This window comes from Dromaius novaehollandiae, chromosome 23 (genome assembly GCF_036370855.1).
Source record: "Dromaius novaehollandiae isolate bDroNov1 chromosome 23, bDroNov1.hap1, whole genome shotgun sequence".
NCBI classification, from domain to species: Eukaryota; Metazoa; Chordata; class Aves; order Casuariiformes; family Dromaiidae; genus Dromaius; species Dromaius novaehollandiae.
The window spans coordinates 10,738,265-10,757,458 of NC_088120.1; the positions used below are offsets into that span (position 1 = coordinate 10,738,265).

The 19,194-nt window shown below is 55.1% G+C and overlaps 1 protein-coding gene across 1 annotated transcript in view; it reads right to left on the reverse strand.

The window, feature by feature from the left end:
* The window catches only part of GRIK3 (glutamate ionotropic receptor kainate type subunit 3), a 117,499-nt gene that overhangs the window by 35,795 nt on the left and 62,510 nt on the right, over nucleotides 1–19,194 (reverse strand). Inside the window, exons 5-9 of the mRNA XM_064525249.1 lie at nucleotides 15,297–15,350; nucleotides 10,600–10,773; nucleotides 8,432–8,575; nucleotides 5,222–5,329; nucleotides 741–854 (exon numbers count right to left, since the gene is read on the reverse strand). Coding sequence (XP_064381319.1) covers nucleotides 741–854; nucleotides 5,222–5,329; nucleotides 8,432–8,575; nucleotides 10,600–10,773; nucleotides 15,297–15,350 — 594 coding nt within the window. The remainder of the gene's footprint in view (nucleotides 1–740; nucleotides 855–5,221; nucleotides 5,330–8,431; nucleotides 8,576–10,599; nucleotides 10,774–15,296; nucleotides 15,351–19,194) is intronic.

A 19,194-nucleotide genomic window follows, 5' to 3' on the forward strand; every position in this document is an offset into this window, starting at 1 on the left:
CACTAGTCATAATTCATTAGATGTTAAATAAAAATTCATCCCGATCTGATGCCTGCCATCAGATCCAATAGCGAACGTGAGAACAAAATGCAGTGTGACAGCTGGAGGCGGAGGAGCCCAGCAAAGTACCTGTGGTTTGCTGGATAACTGCGTTACTCTTAGCTAGTTTATCAAATATGTACTTAAGAGGGGGGAAGAAACACGACTGTCACAGCTGAGCCAAGGTGTCTGGCTGCTCTCGGCGTTTTCTCCCGCACCAGGGATGTTTCTGTCCGAGGGAGAGATGCCGACCAGCTGGCGATGCCCGCTGCTGCGGACGAGCCGGACACCCGCGCGCTGCCGGCCCTGTGCGGTTTAAGGGCTTTTTTGGAGCTTGGCATATTGCAACCCGCTGCGACCTCCAGCGCGTGCAGGGAGCGTGGGGCAGCGGGAGAGCCGGGCGGGCCCCTGCCGCGGGGACACACGGCAGCCCGGGCACGGTGCTGCTGGTGCGGGCCGGCCGCTCGGGGGGCAGAAGCCTCTGCCGGGGCGGCCGCAGAGGACCCTGCACCGGGTCACGCCGAGCGGCTGTGGGGCAGGGCGGAGGGCAGGAGCCCAGCCCTGCCCCCGGGGCTCTCCGAGCCCTGGTTCGGCTTTCCGGGGGACCAGCAAATCTGGCACGGCGGGCTGCAAATTGTCAGAGACATCACACGTCCCAGAGATTTACACGTAGATGGAAAAGAGAGTCTGCAGTCTCCTACCAGGACGGTGGTGACAATCAGGGATCTGTTGCTCAGCGAGTCTGTGACGTTAGGCCCTCGTCCCTTGGAAATTTCCGTGATGTTCAAGCCGTCCGAAGGGCTCCATACTCCGACCTGGAACGAAGCAAGGGAAATCAGCACCTGCCTCACATTATTCAGTCACTCTCAGCATCCTGCTGGCCTGGAAAAACGGAGCTGCTTCCCTCGTCTGCAGAAAGTGGAAGCAAAGCTGAAATTATCATCTTGCATCAGCTGAATAGAAGATCTGCTTTAACCCTCAGTTGCAGGTCGCTCCACCTGCATGTGTATAACGACCAGCCCCTGTGCTGCCCTCAGAAGGATGCAGGTGCGGGAGAGGAGATGGTGCCAACTACCGCTTAGGAGCTGAATGAACAGTTTGCAGTGGGTCTGTGGAGCCCAAACAGTCAGAATGCCCGGAGGAGTCAACTCGGGCAAGAGCGAAACGGAACAAAAGTAAATAAGGAAAATACGCAGCTATTTTCTTTCATTTTCATTCTTTTGTTTTGATGGGAAGAATTAAAAGCAGTTTGACCTGCTTTGCACATCACTGGTACGGACCGTTTCTATGTTCCGCACAGAGGCACGGACTCGCTTTTATTACGCGTTCCCCTCGAAGGGCCCCGGTCCTCGGCCCCAGCCTCTCCTGCAGAGGTGACTAAGTGCACCCTGAGCTGCCGTTTGGGGCATCATTGGTTGAGCTCTTGGTGTGCTCGATCCACAGCAGAAACAGCTCAGTGCTGGTCCCTTACGGAGGCCAAGAGGGCGGGAGAACCCCCTCCCCGTCCCCCCGCGGCGGTCGGGGCACCGCTGCGAAGGCCAGGCAGCACCGCGGGAAGGCAGACCGCGCGCGGGCGCTGCGAGTGCTTCCCTTCCCCGTGCGACGGCCTTTACTGTCGTCGTCCCGCTTAGGGACACTGCAGTCCTGTGCCGGGAGCCAGCGGAGCCGTCGGGCCTGGAGACCTGCTCCGGGGGCCCGGGCAGCTACGCTCCTCATCTCTTCCAGGTGCGCTTTTTTCTCAGTCTGTCAATTTTGATGCATTTTTAGACTTGGAAGAAGTCTGCTGACCCGGAAAGAGCAAAACATGTTTCTGTTTAAGAGGAGTCATCTGGGCAGCTGTCGGCCTGTTAACCTGATCCCAGCAGCATCGGGGAGGCTCGGGACAAACTTTGGAGGCAGGACTGGCTAAAGGCCTGCGACAGGGAGATAAAATGCCCCGAAAGCTGCGGGGATGTGGGACTGCTGCCAGCGAGCAGAGCAGGGTGCCCGTTCCGCCAGCCCGGCAGCGAGAAAGACCAAAACCCTGCATGGAAATGGGAGCAGATAGTCCATCGTGGGGGTCACACCGGGAGACGGGGCTGAGAGAAACCTGCAGCAGTCAGCTCAAACCCGCTGGGGAGCCAGGAACTTCCAATATTTTATTTATTCCTATTTTTAAGATATTCCAGCCTCTTCAGCAGTCCAAGGAGAGAACTTGGTTTTACTGCATCCCCCAAAAGAGACTTTGTAATGAGGAATGCTGCCTGGCAAAAAAATTTCATAAATTCTAAAAGCGTTTCCGTGAACTTTGTGAAAGGCTCTAAATATTTCAGGTAAAACCCAGGCAATCCTCCTCGTCTCCCTTCAATCACAGAATAGCTGCAATGTCAAAAGATTATTACTGTGCATGGAAAAAAAGAAGCAGGAATCTAAGAGACGTCTACGAGTGCTGCAGCTAAGTTGCTTTAAGAAAATGAAATATATGGAACTTGAGACTGAATTAATCAGTTTTAAATATTGAAAAAGGAAAGAAAAAGAAAAAGAGTGCATTAAGGGAAGTGTGCGAGTCAGATAGTCAAACTACATGTAATTATGTTTAGTTAATGCTGCTGTAATCCCTGGAACATCCAGGCGGTATAAGGATCAGGAGTTCAATCCTGAAGCTCAGCGAACATAAGCTATTATACATAATGCAGAATCCGCGTGGGATTTGTTTGTGCATTTTGTTATTTCAGATTAACTATTGACAGAAACCTAGTATCAGCAGAGATTTGACATCGATACTTTAAAATCCCTCTAGAGTTGACAGGAAGCTTTTTAAAAAATAATAGTGGGAATTGCGAAATCTCTGAATTGGTGGAGATCAAACAAAAAAGCTGAGTGACTGCACAGAATATGCATCGAGCTTGGCAGCTTCCCGTGGGCCCTACGTGCCGCGCGCTGGTAATAAATACGGCTAGTGCCGGTCCCCAGCACGCTCGGGTAGTGCGAGTGTGACACGTAGGTGCTGTGGTTGCGCAAACATTTGGATTCACACCGTACCCAGATACCGGCCACGTTTTTCTGTTATTTTACCAACACGCAGCTCTCCTGCAGTCGGTGGTGCGCTGTGCCCCAAAAAGACGTAGTGCAGTTTCTGTGGGGTTTCTGAAAGCGAGTAGCTTCCAGAAAAGAAAGAGCCAAAATTCAGGGATGAATTTCCCATGAATTTAGCGTTGCAGATCCGCGTCCCCGTCCGGGGCAGTGCTGGGAGGAGGCACTTTGCGGCGCGCGGTGCTGCGGGCGCACGGCAGCCTAATGCACCCGGGGAGCCTCGCCGGCAGCCGGAGCTTTTACGCTCCCGGTTTTGCTCTATCGATCTCGGCCTGTGGATTAACTTCATGAACTCTTCCCCGAGTGCTGATGTCCTGAGCTATCGTTTTCTGTCCCTTGTATCATAAAAGCACCTGGGTTCATCTCTTCCCGTCTAGGAGGTTTTCTGCTGCTGAACAACTCCGGGGGGGAAAGAAGGAAGAGGACTTTCAGTCTTTGGAAACTGCTGGTTTTTCGGAACTGAAGGATTTTGCACGATAGGGTGATTTTGGTACAGCTTAGACTCTAAACGTTTCTGGTGATTTGATTTTGCGGTCCAGAGCCTGGCTGGACGGCAGCTGGGACTGAAGGTCACGGGGTTTTTTTGGAATAACGTTTTCTTTATTCTGTGTTTGACACCAAAACAGATCCCCTAGGAGAGGGCAGTGGTGACCTTGAGATTTTTTTGCATGAAGCAAAGAACTACCACTGTGGTGTGAAAGCACGGCAACGATTTATTTTAAAGAGAAGGAAAAGCAAACTGTGAGAAAGGGGGATGGGGCAGTCGAGTCCCCAGGCCCGGGAGCCTCGTGGCACGTGCACCTCCGAGCCGGGGAGCCCGGTCGAGCCGCTGCCTCCGTGCTTCCCACCAGCACCGCTTGAATAATTCCCCAGCCTTAGCTGGGAAAGTCATCCGTGCGCCCCGGGCTGCCTGCGGCAGGGCTAATTGCAAGCTCCCTCCCCGCGTTCCCGGCCGGCGCTGGCTGCCGTGCTGGACGCCCGTCTCCGTGCCCGAAGGTTGCGGGACGCAGTGCTCCGTCCGTAGCGGCCAGCAAGGCACTGCACGAGCACCCGAAGCAGCTCTGCTCTGGAAAGGGAACCGCTCCGGTAGCCGGCTTTTCCCTGTGGATCTGCGGGCGGGATGCCCTTCAGCGGGACGCGGACCTGGAGTTATCGCAGGAGGGTCAGACCCCGAGAGGGCTCGGTGGCCCCATCCGCGTTACCTGGAGGCGGATTACAGCAGAGCATCCCTGAAGCGGTGACCGTGGGCACGAGCTGCCACTGCGGTTCTTTGTTCGGTTTAGGCCACTTGCTGCTCTGTTTTGTCTATTAAATGAGTTGATCTCACCTTGAAAGTGGCATTTTAGCAGCTTTAGTGGTTCGCATATTGCTTTTCTTTTGGAAAAGTAATTGAAGGAAAGGAAATGAAATCCTCATGAGCACCTGAGAATCAGATCTGCACATCAGCATCGCATCTGCGTGCCCAGGGCAGAGCTGCGCTAATTGGGAGGGACGGAGCCTGCGCGCTGCGTGCCAGGGAAGGGCGGCCGCCGAGCGAAACCCCGCGGCCAGACAGGCCGGCACAGGCGCTTTGCTTTTTCTCTTACTGTTCCTTCGGTAACACAGAAAAAAAATTGAACAAAAGTACACGCTGTGTCCTCCTCCAAAATCTAGGCTGTAATAAGCCGGTGCCGTTTCCAAGCCTGAGGCAATTTTTATCGAAGGAACTCGCACCAAGGTGATGCTTTCAGGAAAACGTCAGTGTTTTGCAAGCAAGTCCAGCAGGATGGGACGGGGGGGACAGGTTTTATTCCCCCCACCTTCGGCCTGGGCAAGGAGAGGTTAACGGCTGCTTAGGAAGTTTATTCTGCCTCCGCTCTGCCGGATCCCAGCAAAGTGCCACAAGCGCTCGTGCAGCTGGGAACTAATCCCACGCACAGCACTTCAGGGCTAGTGAGTCACAGCCGAGGCATGGAAAAGGATCCAAGAAATCCCACAAAGTAAATATTCTTTTATACATAAAGCAATAAACATGGGAACAGTAAGGCCACCAACCGTTTTCTCTGTTGCCTGAGCAGATCTTTCAGAGCTAGGCCAGCCCGCAGTGCTCTAGGGAGGACAAGCTGCCTACCTTCTCGAGCCCATCTTCTTTGAGGCTGACGATGTCCAAATCAAAATCTGTCCGTAAGCCACTGGTTCTGTTGAAGACGATCCGTCCGGTTAGTCCTTCCCACTGGGCCTGTGGAGGGAGAGAAAGCGGCAGGGCTGTTACTGGGTATCACCGGTAATGTTTCTCCCTCTGCTGTACAGTGCACTCTTTTAATTAGTCCTTGCATCGGTACTTTCTCCCCGAAGAGCAGCATTAATTAATAAGCATCTCCATCACTGCTGAGACTGCAGACTGAGCTGGAGGTTAAAGTCCTTGCCACAGTTTTTGTTAGCACCTTTTGTGTCCAACAGCTGTTCAGGACATGGTGACTCAGTAGAAAACTCCCTGGGTTTATCGCGGCATCCTCGTGTGCGGCATTTATCCTCGTGGGGCTGAGAAATGCTGGGCTGCGGGGAGCCGGGCTTTGGGGCGATTCAGTCAACCCCGTAAAAGAAGAGCCCTTACGTGCATGGAGCTGCTGGTGCTGCCAGGGCGCGCGGGAGCTGCCGAGTGCCGAGCGCTTCCCTCCCTTGTTTCAGGTGGGAAGCCAAGACCTCGTCGCTGCCCGCCGGCTCCGTCCCCTAGCGCGGCGTGGGAACATGGGCGGGACAGCGCTGTGCCCGGGCCCCGTCCAGGCTGTGGCAGTTCAGCTCGAGCCCTGGGACCGGTGCCCGGAGACCACGCGGAAGCTCCGTCTTTGGAGATGTTCAGAGCTTGGCTGGCCGAGGGCCGGGGCAGCCTGGCCTGGCTTGGAGCAGTCCTGCTCGGAGCAGGAGCTGGAGTGAAGGCCTCCGGAGCTCCTTTCCAGCCAGAGCTATCCTGCGACTATCTCCCTTTCCCACTGCGCGTTTTGCAGCAGCACCAGGATCAGCCTGTCTGGTCTGGGAGGTGAGAGGATCCCCGATCCCAGACGCTGGTGCTGGTAGCAGAGTGGCTTCGCTAAGCGACAGCACGGTGTGACACCTGCTCTGCTGGGGACGGGGTGGGACGTGCTGTAACCCCTCCCCAACTGCACGATACTCCCGCGATGGTGCCGGGCTGCGAACAGGGGCTTCTGCTTCACGGTCCTGTTTCAGCAATGGGCAGTTTGGTTTCTGGCTCTGCGCAGAGCAGCTCGGCCGCGGCAGGTCCTGCCTTCCCCGGCGCGGGAGCCGAGGCAGCTGGGTGCCGGTCCCCGGGCTGCCGCGGGACACCGAGCACCCACGGGAGCAGCGCGGGCCGGGACCGGCGGCCGCGCCGAAGCCTCCCGCTCCGCCACGGTGCCGGCTGTGCCGGAGTTGAGAGCGCGGCTGCTGCGCGCCGATGCGGCGGGGGCGGCTGGTCCCTGCGCCCGGCTGACACCGCGCCGGCGAGGGAAACAACAGCCGGGCGCTGGAGTGGGAGGCTCAGGGTGATTTGCCAAAGGAGCCAAGCAAACCAGTCATTTACACTGTCTTTTGGCAGCCAGCTGGAGCAGCTTTCCGCAGAAGGGAACAAAACATGAAAATGGAGAGAGAGAGAGAGAGGCAGAGGGAGAAGAGATACAGTCTTCAGGGCCTGTTAAGAAAAAAGTTCACGCTCGCTCTGCAAGGGGAATAGTTCTTCCTTTCTGCTGCCCGGGGCCGGGCGGCCGGGGAGGCCCCTGCGTCGCGCTCCCGCTGCTCCGTCCTGCTGGGCTCTGCCCGCGATGCTGCGGCACGAATCCTAATGACAATTAGCAGTGTACTTCTGCTCTTTCATGTTGAAAACTTCAGGGGGTTTATGGCCAGCTGTTTCAACGCGGCCTCCATCACGAACACCACGCTGCAGCCGCTCTCATAACTTCCCGCACGAAGAGCCGCAGCCAGAGAGGTTGAAAAGGGCCTTAGGGTAAATAGGGCTTTTCCATCACAAAGACGTATCTGGCGGGTTTGCAATATCCTCCTGCAGCTCTTGCTTCCATATTTCTTTCTTTCTTTCCGCGGGCGGAGCAGAGCGCGGGGTGAGCGCAGGGTGGGCGTCGAGGGGCCCTTCGGGAGGGCGAGAGCTCCTGGCCGCCCCTCGCTGCAGCCTCCCTGCTGCGGCCGCTCGGGAGCTGTTGCTCGGGAGCACCGGTGCTTTGCGCCTGCTCGTGTGCTTTTGCCAGATGAAACAAACAGTTACGTGGGCCGGACAGAGAAAAACCGCAGTGACTCGAAGCAGGGAACGAGGCCGCCTCCTCGCTGCCCGGCTCCCCGCTCGCTACCTCCGCCGCTCTCTGCGCCGCGCTGCCGGTTGTGCCACCGGGATTTAGCTGTGCCGAATGCCCTCTGCGGACCCCGGGCAAATGTTCCTGTACAAGGCAAATGGCTGTTGCTCCGCTAAGGACCGGTGTGAAGAGAGTGGTCCGGCTGCTCCTGATGTGCGAGGCGGCAAGGGCAGCTCTCGGTGACAGCGTGGAGGAGTTCAGCTTGTTTTCCGTGTTTGCTGTGGCTGCGTGGTGTTGTTTTGAAGGCAAAGACAGGGAGTGGATGGTGCAGAAGCCCAGTGCTGGCCCTTTTACGGAGGGCAGTTGCTCTTTATAGCTAAATACGTAAAAGATACTAAGCCCCCAAGTCCTCTCTCTTCTTTAGACAAACTAGTATACAAATACAATTAAATAAGCAGCCCTAAGCCTGGTCTAGACACTTACTCACATGCACAATTGCTGTAATTCCCTTCAGGGTCATCAGTGAAACCAAACCCGTGCACCCAAGCGTTGCTTCTGCGTCCCGGTTCGGGAGGTGCGGAAGGAGGCCCTGGGTCCTGCAGTGGTTTGGGTGGGAAACCGGGAGCAGAAATCTGGGCTTCTTGCTTCCCAGGTCGAAAGCTACCCCGAGCCACTCCAGCGGGCCGGTGACTTCCCTGTTGGGGACTTGGAAGTCAGGAGAGCTTCCTCACGGCTCTATTTGATCCTGAAAATTTAAGGTTAAGTTTTGGACTATTTCATGTACAGTAGTACCTGCTGGTACGCTGCCATCTTTGCTTTCTTCTGCCACACAGATTTTTTCCCTTTCGGGTAATGTCAGCGGTCTGATGTGTATCTGTGCTTCCATCCCTTTGTACAACCCCGGCAGGGAAGGATTTTATAATCCCGTAACTGCAAAACCTCTCTGCCACGTGCCGCCGTACCTGCGCTCTGAGCAGCTGCACCGCTTCTGCTGCGGGAGTTTTGCATTAGCGGGAAGCAATTACGGTTGCAAATCGTGTTTTTACCTCTTTTATGAAATTCATGAAGCGGCCACCGAACCTCCAGGCTTTGTGCCGATGGCACTGCAGGGAGTTGACGGTCATCTGCGGGGCTCGCTGGTAGCACACCGAGACGATGTGCACTGCGTCGTACAACAGGGCAGCATCTGTCTAAAATAAAGGGGAACAGCATTTGTGTTGGTAACGGTTCCCGTTTTCAGCTGCATCCCAAGGGATTGCCGGGAGCGCGTTCGCTCTAACACCCGATGAGGTGGTTATGGACCTCTGGGCTGGGCTCTCATGCCAGGCACGTTCTCAAAACACGTACCGTTGCCCACGACAAAGCCTCGTGAACGCAAGCGTTTCTCTGTTGTGTGGCTCTTTAGACTAAAAGATCACAGTTCTCCCTTAAAATCATAGATTGTGAAAATGTCATCTGTCCGTGTGCAGCTATTCTGGGTATTTCTAATGCATTTACTGCTGTACTGGCAAACAAAGAAGGCAGCTATTTCTGTATGTAGAGTATGGCCACAGGGTTTTCTTATGTAGTCCTTTTTTCTAAGGAGCTTAAAAAAACTAACGGGAAAATATTATCCGGACTATTTATACATAGAGACATGAGAAACAGAAAAGCCAAATGACTTGTCCATGGGCAGACTGAATTTTCCAGAATGACCCAAACTTTCAGTGACATCAGAACATGCCAGATTTGCAACATCTTTCCACGTTTCAGTGATCTGGGCTGGGGAGAGCTTCCCCCTCCCGTGCAGTGTGATAGTCTGGGATGCAGCTGGAGGTGCCCCATCTCACCTCCAAGCACTGACCAGCGGAGCTGGATTTATTTTTCAGCCCTGATGTAAAGTCCTGCTAATGAAAACACATTGTTTGCTGGCTTCACAGCGCTAGAAAGCAGATGTGAGTACAGCAGCAGCACCATAAAAATAACACAGGGAACAGCAGGGCAAATATCTAACAGCGCGTGGCCAAAATCCTCCAGTGCTGGCAGCCGTCCCCGTGACCTTCCCTTCCCTTCCCACCCAGGCGCGGAGGGCAGCGGCTGACCTCCCTCCCGCAGGCTCCCGTTGGTAGTGCTGGGACAGACGGGTGGACAGTGGTTTGGGGCTGGGGACGAGGGGGAGGGAGGAGGAAGCCAGCTGCGGGGGTCGGACGCGGCCTCGCAGGGAAGGCAGATGGGCGAGCAGGTGCTCTACCTGCAGAGCAGTAGCTCAGCCGAGCGGAGCTGCCATCAGACCCTGAAAGGAGCCATCAGGACTGCAGCAAAGCCCATCTCTGGGCGTGCATTTGGCTGTCTTTCCCTAACTCAGTCTCACCGAATTGCCTGGCCCAGTCTACCATGCGCTGTGCTCCCGGGACCTGGGGCATTCAGCGCCTTCGAGCGATTGCCTGGGGAAATCACCAGCTGCTCTGAGTCGGAGCAGGGCTGCGCAGAGCCGTGCAGCTGGCTGCTCTCGTGGGACGTGAGCACTTCTGCTCCCCCGTGCTGTTCCCTGGGCCTGCGTGGAGAGACTTGCACGGCAGTGACCTGCCCTGCCCTGGAATCCAGGCTGGCGGAAGAGCGAGTTCCCTCTCCAGACCGGGAGCACGGGGTCCGTGGCACCGAGAGCTGGTACCTCTGCAGGTCAGCGAGCGCTCGCTGCATCTGCCCGTCAGGCGAGCGCAGACAAATCCTGCTGCGCTCCAGCACGAGGCACCACATCGAGCTCTCTGCAGCTCCCTCTCCTCTCGTTCCCAGCACAGAATAGCCAGGGCACTTCCCCGCTGTGCCTGCATTCCCCAGCTCACCCTTTCCTGGAGTGAAAGCTTTGAGTTTTGCAGCTCCTGGGGCCAGCTTTTTACTGGGAAGAAGAGGAGGGGAGTGGAGGGACCTGAGAGCTGCATCCTTAAGACGACAGCATCATCTCCCGAAAGTGACGGTCTCTCTGCAGCTGGGTTTGCAAAAGGACGGCGTTAACAAGGCAGTACCGTGCAGGGGTTTCACCAAGGAGCTCGCTGCATTTCAGGGGCAGTTATCAAAGCGTGCAGCTAACCGCGCTGGGAAGGATGCCCGAGATTGGCTGTTACTAGTACGAGAACTGATCAATACGACATTTAGGTCTCGCTGAACACCGCTGCCTTCCCTCCCGGCCTGGTTTCCTTCCCGGGCTTCCCCTGCGCTTAGTTTAAACCTCTCATACCATCATGACGCCGTCCAGCAGCCCCAGCTCCGCCTTGGGCGCGGCCTGCAGCCGCTCCATGGACCACTTCTCGACGATGGAGGCCACGTGCGGGTTCTCCACGTTGAGGATCCGGAAGCCAGTCAGGTTGACGCCAGAGTAGCGGTATGGTTCTAGGTCTAATGCATAAAGATCCTTAAAAGAGAGAAACCAGTTTAAACATTTTGTTTAGCTTTGTTTTGTTTGTCTTTTCTGTGTCGGTTCACGTCTGTGTATTGAGGTGGAGGAGGCAGAGCCCACGGGGGGTGGCGGTGAGGGCAGAGCCCTAACGAGTTGGGTGAATTGTCCTCTCTATTGCCATCAGTCACTACCTGCACAAGGACAGGCTGCACGCGTTGGTGGAATTAGGGTGTCGCGTGTGTGAGCTCACCTGCACCCAAGAAAGGGAAACCCCTGCCCGAGAGCTTGCTGTCTGAATAAAACAGACGAGCGAATTGTGGGGAGAAAAGCAGGATCAGGAGGTGAAACGGTTAGCTTGGGATCACCGCAGGGGAGTCGGGAACCGATCCCCCTGAAACCCGGGGCTGATCCCTCAACGACGCAGCCGGTCGGCTGTCTGCTGCAGCGACTGTGCGTCGGCGCAGGTCACTACCCCTCTGGCCAGGGGGGCCAGCCGTGCCCGGGGCCGTGACTCTTCTGGCAGCGGGACAGCCTTATCGTGGCCTCTGAGGTGCTGTTTCACACGCCGGGGGTGAGGCAATTAATAATGTCAGCAACAGTAAAAATAGTAGTAACAGCCATGATGACAGTGCGCCTGAAACTGTGCAGTGCCAGCAGCGGGACGTGAGCTGAAAGCCTGGGCCGGGGCAGTGACTTTCTGGTGGTATCCTCAGTTCCCCATGTGCTCCCTGGGGCTGGACCATGCAGTCCCATCTCCAGAGCTCCTCGCTACTGAAACCGTGGAAAACGAGGCTTGCAGCGGCGGGGGAAGCGGAGTTCGGGGATCTGAAGCTCCCTAGGGCTTTTCTGTGGAGCATTTGCTCCGCGTGCTGAAGCCCACGAGGTGCTGCAGATGACAGAATAGCTCCAAATTTGGAATGTCAATTTGCAGACTGCTATCAAAGAGGAACTAAGACTCATTTCTTGACATTACGACGAGCCTACGCAGTCTGCAAATGAATGAGTGTGGCCTTTATACAATTCAAAAAAAGCCCCAGCCAGGCAGTGCTCAGCTCCGCTGGCAGCCAGCCACGAGCCATCGCTTGGCAGGCAGCGTGGAAGAGGGCATTTGGAGGCCTGTGCACTTCTTTAATGCATCTCTTGGCTCCGCCACCCGTCTAAGTATTACCTCCAGGTTGGGGAGGTCTCGAACGTGAAGCTCGGTGACTAGTCGGAGTAGTTTGGGGCTGGACAACGCGCCAAGAGCATCGCGCGGCTGTTGTGCTCAGCGAAGCCCGGAGCGGCTGCCCCGGGGAGCCGAGAGCGGCCGGAGGCACGGAGCGAGGCTTCCCGGGCGTTCGCAGGGGGCCAGGCAGCCCGGAGGGGCTTCGTTTAGGGAATCGTTTGCTTAAGGGGGCACGTTTAGTCACGTGCTATCCTGAACGGTTTCTGCAAGTGTTCGCTGGTAGTAAAAGCGTGGGCAGGAGGAAAGGCAGCATCGCTGTCTGTGTGATAGAAGCAGGGGGATGGATACGGCACCTATAGCCATTGCTCTCAGGAGGGACTGAAAACCCGGGTTTGAATACAGTATGAGAGCACCGAGCTGTTTTGTGTGCTGTGGTCCGCGCTGGTGCAGAGGGAGCAAGGGGAATGGCTGGGCGCACATCGCTGCCCCGAGGGGCAGAGCCGGCTGCGAGCCTAACAAAACCAGCGCTCGCTGGCGCCTGGCACCGCATCCTCAGTGGCAGAGCGAGGAGCTCGCACAACTGTTCTCCTTTAATAAGTTTTGGGGTTTGATCTTTTCCTTCAACGCTGGCTCCTGACTCTGCGCCCCCGAGGTGTACCGGTGATGGATGCCGTGTTTTAATCTGCAGGTGCGGCTGGGGACCAAGTCATTAATCACACCCACAGAAGAGTTCAGGGGGTTTTATTGTCTTTTTTTTTTCCGCCTGAAATATTGCAAGTACAAACCTCCATGTCTTGTTAAAGGGCACCGTGCAAACCAAGCCATGACGTTGACTTTTACATGACTTATGGTAACTAAGGGCAAATAGAGTTGGTTAAGCTCAGACAGATGTTTGTATCCTCTGGATATCAGGGGGTGCAATGGGCAGTGCCTGACCCCTGGGGCAGTGCTGTTCTTTCGGGTTTTATATCTTTTTGTCAGACACTTCAGTTTGCTTTCTGGAAACAGCTGTGGGGAATTAATATTTGGTTGCCAAAAGGAGATGATTCCCCCTTAAAATGTAACTGCATGCGACAGATTTAATCTGCAGCGCTCCAGACCTCGCGGTCTGCTCGTGCCGCCGTCAGACTGCCGGCACTGCCACCTTGCAGGTCTTGCCGGATTCTGGGTGCCCTCCCCGCCCGGCTGCTCCCGCTGCCCCTGCCTCTCCCCGGCTGCCCTGGAAGCCAGCTCCCATTAGCTCCCTTCGCGCTTCCAGCTTAACTCTCAGCTGCAGCCTGATTTATCATCTCCTGGAATCAGGGATAATTAGGAAAGCAAGGTGATTTTCAGAAAGTTTGGGGGTTGGGAGCTGCCACATCAGTTTCTGCTGCTGCGCAGCCATGATCTACAAACCGAAACATCTGGGTCTGTTTTCCACCTCATCTGCATTTCCCTTCATTCATTGTTTTTTGTGCTGCAGATTAATTGTCCCCTCCAGCCTGCTGCCTTTCTGGGAGTTTTATTCTCCGCGTTTCCGTGAGGCCCTTCCCCTTTCTGGCCTGTGCTCTCCTCTCTCCCAGCTGCATCCCTAGCTAAAATCCCTAGCTTTGGCTCATCGTTCCTGGGAGGCGATGCTGGTACCCACCCTCCCCACGTCGAGCACCCGCAGCGGCTGCCGAGGCAGTGGGCCCGGCCCAGCCGGGCGAAAGCCCTGCGCGGGACCCCTGCTCCCGAGGCCGGCGGGTCTCTGTGTCCTCAAGCGCTCGCGCGGGCGGGCGGTGCCGCTGGGTCGAGGCCGCGTTTGTGCAGCGCCGTGCGTAACGGCCTCGGACCAGGCCCCCAAACTGCTCCGGCGGCAATGGAAGTTACCCCTGCGCATCGCTGTTTGAACAGAAAACCCACTGATGGACTCAGTGTCGTGGATCTCAGCTGTGCCTAGTTTCACGAGGATGCCTGCTTACCAACACCGGTGCAGAACTAGCCTGTTTTAATTAAGCGCCTAACCGGGAGGAGTCGGGCGGCCGTGTGCTTTCCGAGGCAGCTCGGAGCGTGGGAAGCGGCTCGTGCGCAGCAGCACCGGCTTCTGTCTTTCCGTAATTTGCAGCAGAAGTGACAGCAGGCATTAGGGAAACTTCTGCATTTGTAAGGACTCGTTTTTACAAGCTGCTGAGAAATTCCTAGAAGTGTCGAGCTTAAGGGGGTTGTCACTGCTCGGGACTTCATAGGATGTAAAAGCCGTGCATGTGTTAGACAGGGGCTCAGAAGGGTTTCTCCTCCCCTGCTGGAAAAGGCTGAGATAAGGCCCTTCATGTTGAAGTCAGTGAACTGTAGTCTTGCTGCCTAGCAAAACGTTGAAGCATTTCATGCCAAGTGTTGATACACTGTACTCGGTATTGACTGGGGACCTTTTAGAAACGTTCAGTATAACATAATAGACTAATTCATTAGCACCCCATGGGTCTAGTACTGTAGAAGCTGCAGCACATGCATTGCAAGCTAGGAAAACATCGCCTTAAGGAATGACAGATTAAAATATCTTTCCCAAGATATAACTGTTATTTCAGGAAAGTGGCATTAATTGTGATTGCTTATCTATTAATTTATTATAATTCTTTTTTTTCCACCTCCAGGCTGTACCTACACATGAAATGTACTCTAGGCTCAGCTGGGGCTGATTAATAGGAGGTTATCTGGGAAATGCTTAAAGCTGCCTGGAATAGATAATGGCAGCAGGGGTAATTAAAATGTCTTTTGCATTTGAAAAATAAATGTTGCAGTTTTTAAGGGTTAGTTTAGTCTGTTTCTTTCCTAAAGGCAAAAAGATAAATTGGATTTTCAAAATCACACAAAATTCAGCAGAATGCTAGGCAACAGCATCCTAAACGGAAATAGAAGTGGCATGCCAAAAACCCCGAACCAAAATGCCTCCTGGAGTCGGGGAGGAACTGGCCCGTGTTTAATGAGACCAAAGTTAATTTCCAGCCGAGTTCTTCTCATGCAAAATAAACCTGCGGTATCGAGCTGTTGACCACAGCAGAGGTGGTCCTGGGGTTTAAGGGAGACCTGTGTGAACGCAGTGAGACGCGTACCCAATTCCTACCGAAACTCAGTCCCGTGAATCCTGTCCGTGGGGCTACAACCCTGCAAATTCACACACACGTTCATCTTGCGGGGTCTGTGTAGCTGCACTGGAATCAAAGCGACTGAGGGGAATACAGACATCCCTCTGCCTCGCGTTCCCCCCCCCGCCACCGCCGTGGGTCCTGCAGCCGTACAGCACCCCGGGGGGGGGGGGGGGCACCCGCCAGCCCTCCGGCTCCTGAAGTACCTCCCCGCTTTCCACGGGGGCTCGGCAGGGAGTGACGGGGGTTGCACAGAGTCGATACTTTACCAGAGTGGTGAAGATGAAGTGGTAGTATTCGGTCATCATTCCCATTGCCATGGCCTGAGGGAGAGGAGGGGAGGGAGGTTAGTTCGAGTGGGCGCGAGAACATGGCAGCAATTGTGCAGAATAAACCTCTGAGGAGCTGCTGTGGTGCATGGGGCGAGAGGCGAGCCCGGAGGATGGAAGCCGGGGTCCCAGGAGGGCTGGGAAGCTCAGGGCTGAGCTGAGCTGTGGTCTTCAAACCTCCCTGAGGCGGTGGCAAAGCCGAGTGTGCGGCTCGCCCGGACCCCGGGGATGTTTCTGGGTGCTCCTGTGCCCCGGGAAGCCGGGACGCCTGGCCGCAGCGCAGCCGTGCTGCCGTGGCCTGTGGAGCGCGGGGCCTCACGGGCACACGGGCTCGCTTCTGCTGGCGTAGCCGACGGGGGCTGTGTCCCCCGCTCTGGTACCCAGGCAACAGGCAGTCTCACAGAAACCTGCGCAGAATGGCAATAAGGCAGCCTGTCTCGTGGCTGCAAGACCATATGCTGGCTGGAAAAGCTGGAGTAAAAGGTTTTTTATTTCTTGTGTTTGTACTTCTGTTGCTTGCATCTCCTGTCCCTCAGTGTCCCCGCATCCAACACATGCACATAACTGTGGGGAAGGAAATGTGTGTGTGTCCGTCTGACGTACTGCTTGGGTCAGTAAAGGTGTGGGGAGGCGGGAGGACCTCTCCCGTCCCTCGGCCCTTGGAGATGGTGTCCGTGCCTGCCGGCTCTCGGCCAGATCAAGCTCCAGGGGCGCAGCCCTGGCACGAGGGACGGTTCATGCACGTTGCTGGGACAAAACGTTCTGTTCTGTGAGGTGTATCACAAAATCGCTAGGGTCTAACGGGGCCTCGAGGGGATTACCCTGTCCACAGCTTGACCACGCAGCGTGGAAATACATTTCTGTGAAAAGGGTCACCTGGAAATTGCTCCAAATGAAGGACGTACCTGTGGTTTTGACTGTGCTGCGGATTCTGTGAGCGTGCTTTTTGGGAGAAACACATGCAAGAGTGCTTTAAAATCTCTGCTGATGGGAAAGGAGCTACAAGTCTCCCCAGGAAAGACTTGCTTCCCTTGCTTTTCTGTTTGGTTTTGCTAAAATTACTGGGTCAGAATTTGGCTGCAAGGAAGAAAGTGACAGTCTGAAAAGAAGCAGGATGTCAAAACATCCTGGGAAAAAGAAAGGATCCAGATTACGAGCCTAGATATTGTAGCTCTAGAGTGGGACAGTCCAGTCTCGCTGTAAGGAACAAGCACCAGCTCCCAAGTACTTGCAGTCTGTGTGCAGAATACCGCTGGGTCTGCAGGGGAATCAATAAATGATAAACCCGGTGGATGAAGTACAGGCAAACACCGGGAGGGGAACGGGAGCTCCATTAACGTTAAGGCAGGCACATCTGTGCGGCGCCGAGTGCAGCAACTGCTCAAACCCAGCTGCCGGGAAGGAGAGGGGAGCTGGGAACCCAGAGAGCAGATGTAAATCATTAAAAAGTGACCAAAATGAGCAAGGCCAGAAAAACTTGGATAACATGGGAAGGTCTTATGAGCAGGCTTAGCACTTTTATAAGAGTTTTGTGAAATGATTTATTTGTCCGAGAGGGTAAAATTTACCCCAGAGGGTAAAATAAGGAATAATTTGATATCTCCGTCGTTCTAAGAAAGCCAGACTTGCTGAATTATCGGCACTGTCACCCCTCTGTGCCGTGGAAGCTGTTGTGTCGTGATTCACGGATTACTCGTGTTTAAAAATACTGCCTGGATTACCCGGGAGCGGCCGCGCCCCTCGCGCCTTTTGGGAGAGCGTTACGTGAAACAACGCGGGAGCGAGAGCCGGGGGGCCTCGAGGCTGCGTGCGCGGCCTGAGCTACCCGGACGGCAGCAATCGTCTGAGCAGTTTGCGTTGCCTAAAGACAGACAGTTCAAATCAGTGCGAGGGGTTGGAAATTTTAGCGCACGCCTTGGGAGAAAGTTTATGTTGCCGGTGCTGCGTCGGGGCGGCAGCGCGCTGGGAGGCTGCAGCACCCGCGGGCTGGGAGGCAGCACTGGAGGCCAAACGTTTGGGTGTTTAACTGGCGTGTTTGCTAAAATGTAGCAAAGGGCAAGTAATGATAATAATAACATGTAAACGTTGTCTGCAGGAGAGGATTCAGGCTGGGAAGTATCCCTTCTGGCCAGACAAAACACGGGCCGCTTTCCCTGCTGCCTTTGCGGCTCAGGTTTGCGTGTGCTGCTGCTGTGCCCGCGGTGCAGAGCAAGCGCAGAGCTGCTCCGGTCTGTGCAGAAGCTTTGGGTTTAAGCGAGTATGCGAATGAGGAGACGGGGGAGCGGAGCGTGTGGAGGCACGTCTCTCCAGTCCATCCTGCGGAAAGGACAGAGGCTGTTTCACCAGGGAGGGTGGCTGCTCCAGATGTGCGTCCCTCACTTCAGGGGGAAAAGTCAGGGAAAAGCGAGGTTTCCGAACGTGCTGCTCCTGCGGCAAACGCGGGTGCTCGGAGCGACAGGGACGAGGGTCGGCCCCGCTCAGAGCCCTGTCAGGGTTGTGCCCTAGCTATGCAGATGGGCGGAGGAGCCAGCCGGGGTGGGGTCTGGGTTCATACGCCTTCCAGACTCTGAAAGCATTTAGTAGTTTTTTCTTGAGCAAAAATACACTATATAATACTGCAAAACAGAAATCCCTGGTTTTGGTCCTGAAAAAAGCCACACGCACAGAAACACAGCCAGAAGGCTCAGGAAGACTTCTTTCCCTCTGGTCCCCCCTCTCCTCCGTCTTCCCTCGTTCGCTACTCGCAGCGATGAGCAGAGCAGATGGCACAATAAACTATAATAAACTGCGTAATAAGTGCACAGCACCAAACACAGCCAGCATGTTAAAATAATAGGCAGGAGACAATGAGTCCTTCATATTGCTTCGTTTAATAACCCCTCCTAGGCTTCCACGTTTCTCCGAGCACTTCCCTCCGTTCTGCATCGAGCAGGTTGCAAGAGAAGCCCCTTTCTCTGCGCTCGCTTTCGCAGCCCTTCGGGGGATTCGTTTAATCTGCGCGGCCGTCTCTTGCTGGGCTGATACGAGCAGCACTTGTGCCGGCTGGTTTTCAGCGTTCTTTGCGAGAGCGTTTTCCTGTCTCTTGGTGACCCTGAGCCGTAACGGCACGTAGATACGAGGAGTGGGGTGAGCCACAGACCTTCTGGCATGTGCAGGATGCCAGCGGAGGAACAAGGGAGGAAGAAAAGAGGCCAGTCAATGGAAAATCACTGACATCTGGCTTAAAGTCCAAGAATTGCACAGCGTTCGCAAACGGACGCGGAAGGCAGTCGCCCTCCGTTTGCCCAAGTCTGCGGTTTCTTGCGTCAAGAGACACGAGCGTGCGCGTAACTCGGGAATGTCCAACCCCGATGAAGCGTTGATGCAGTGCCCCGCGCAGGCTCGGGCCTTCACCGAAGGGAAAGAAGGGAAAGAAGATATCTGAAGTCAGCAAGCATAAAAAGCCAGTAGAAGGCTAAATGAGCAGCGACAGGAGTGGCCCAGGGCAGAATTTTCCCTGATCTGTTGTTGGAAAACTTCCAGTTTTCCAATGAAGGCTGCATTCTCTGCAGAAATCCAATAGTATCCTTAAAAAATTAAATTCAGTGAAAATTGCAGGTGTTGACCAAAACAGTGTAGACAGGTTTATTTCCTCACCTTTATTACTAGCTGTGTGTCTGTGTTTCAGCTACACTGCTGAAAAAGCAGAATATCGAAATGGTTGGGGTTTGGGGCAGGGGGTGTTTCCTGGTGCTGATGCCGAGCTGCAGCCCTAACCTTGGCTTTGGTATTTCCTAGTACTCAGTGGAGGCACCTTCGCGTTTTTCTAAGATGGCCCTTTGTTTCAAAACCTGCGTTA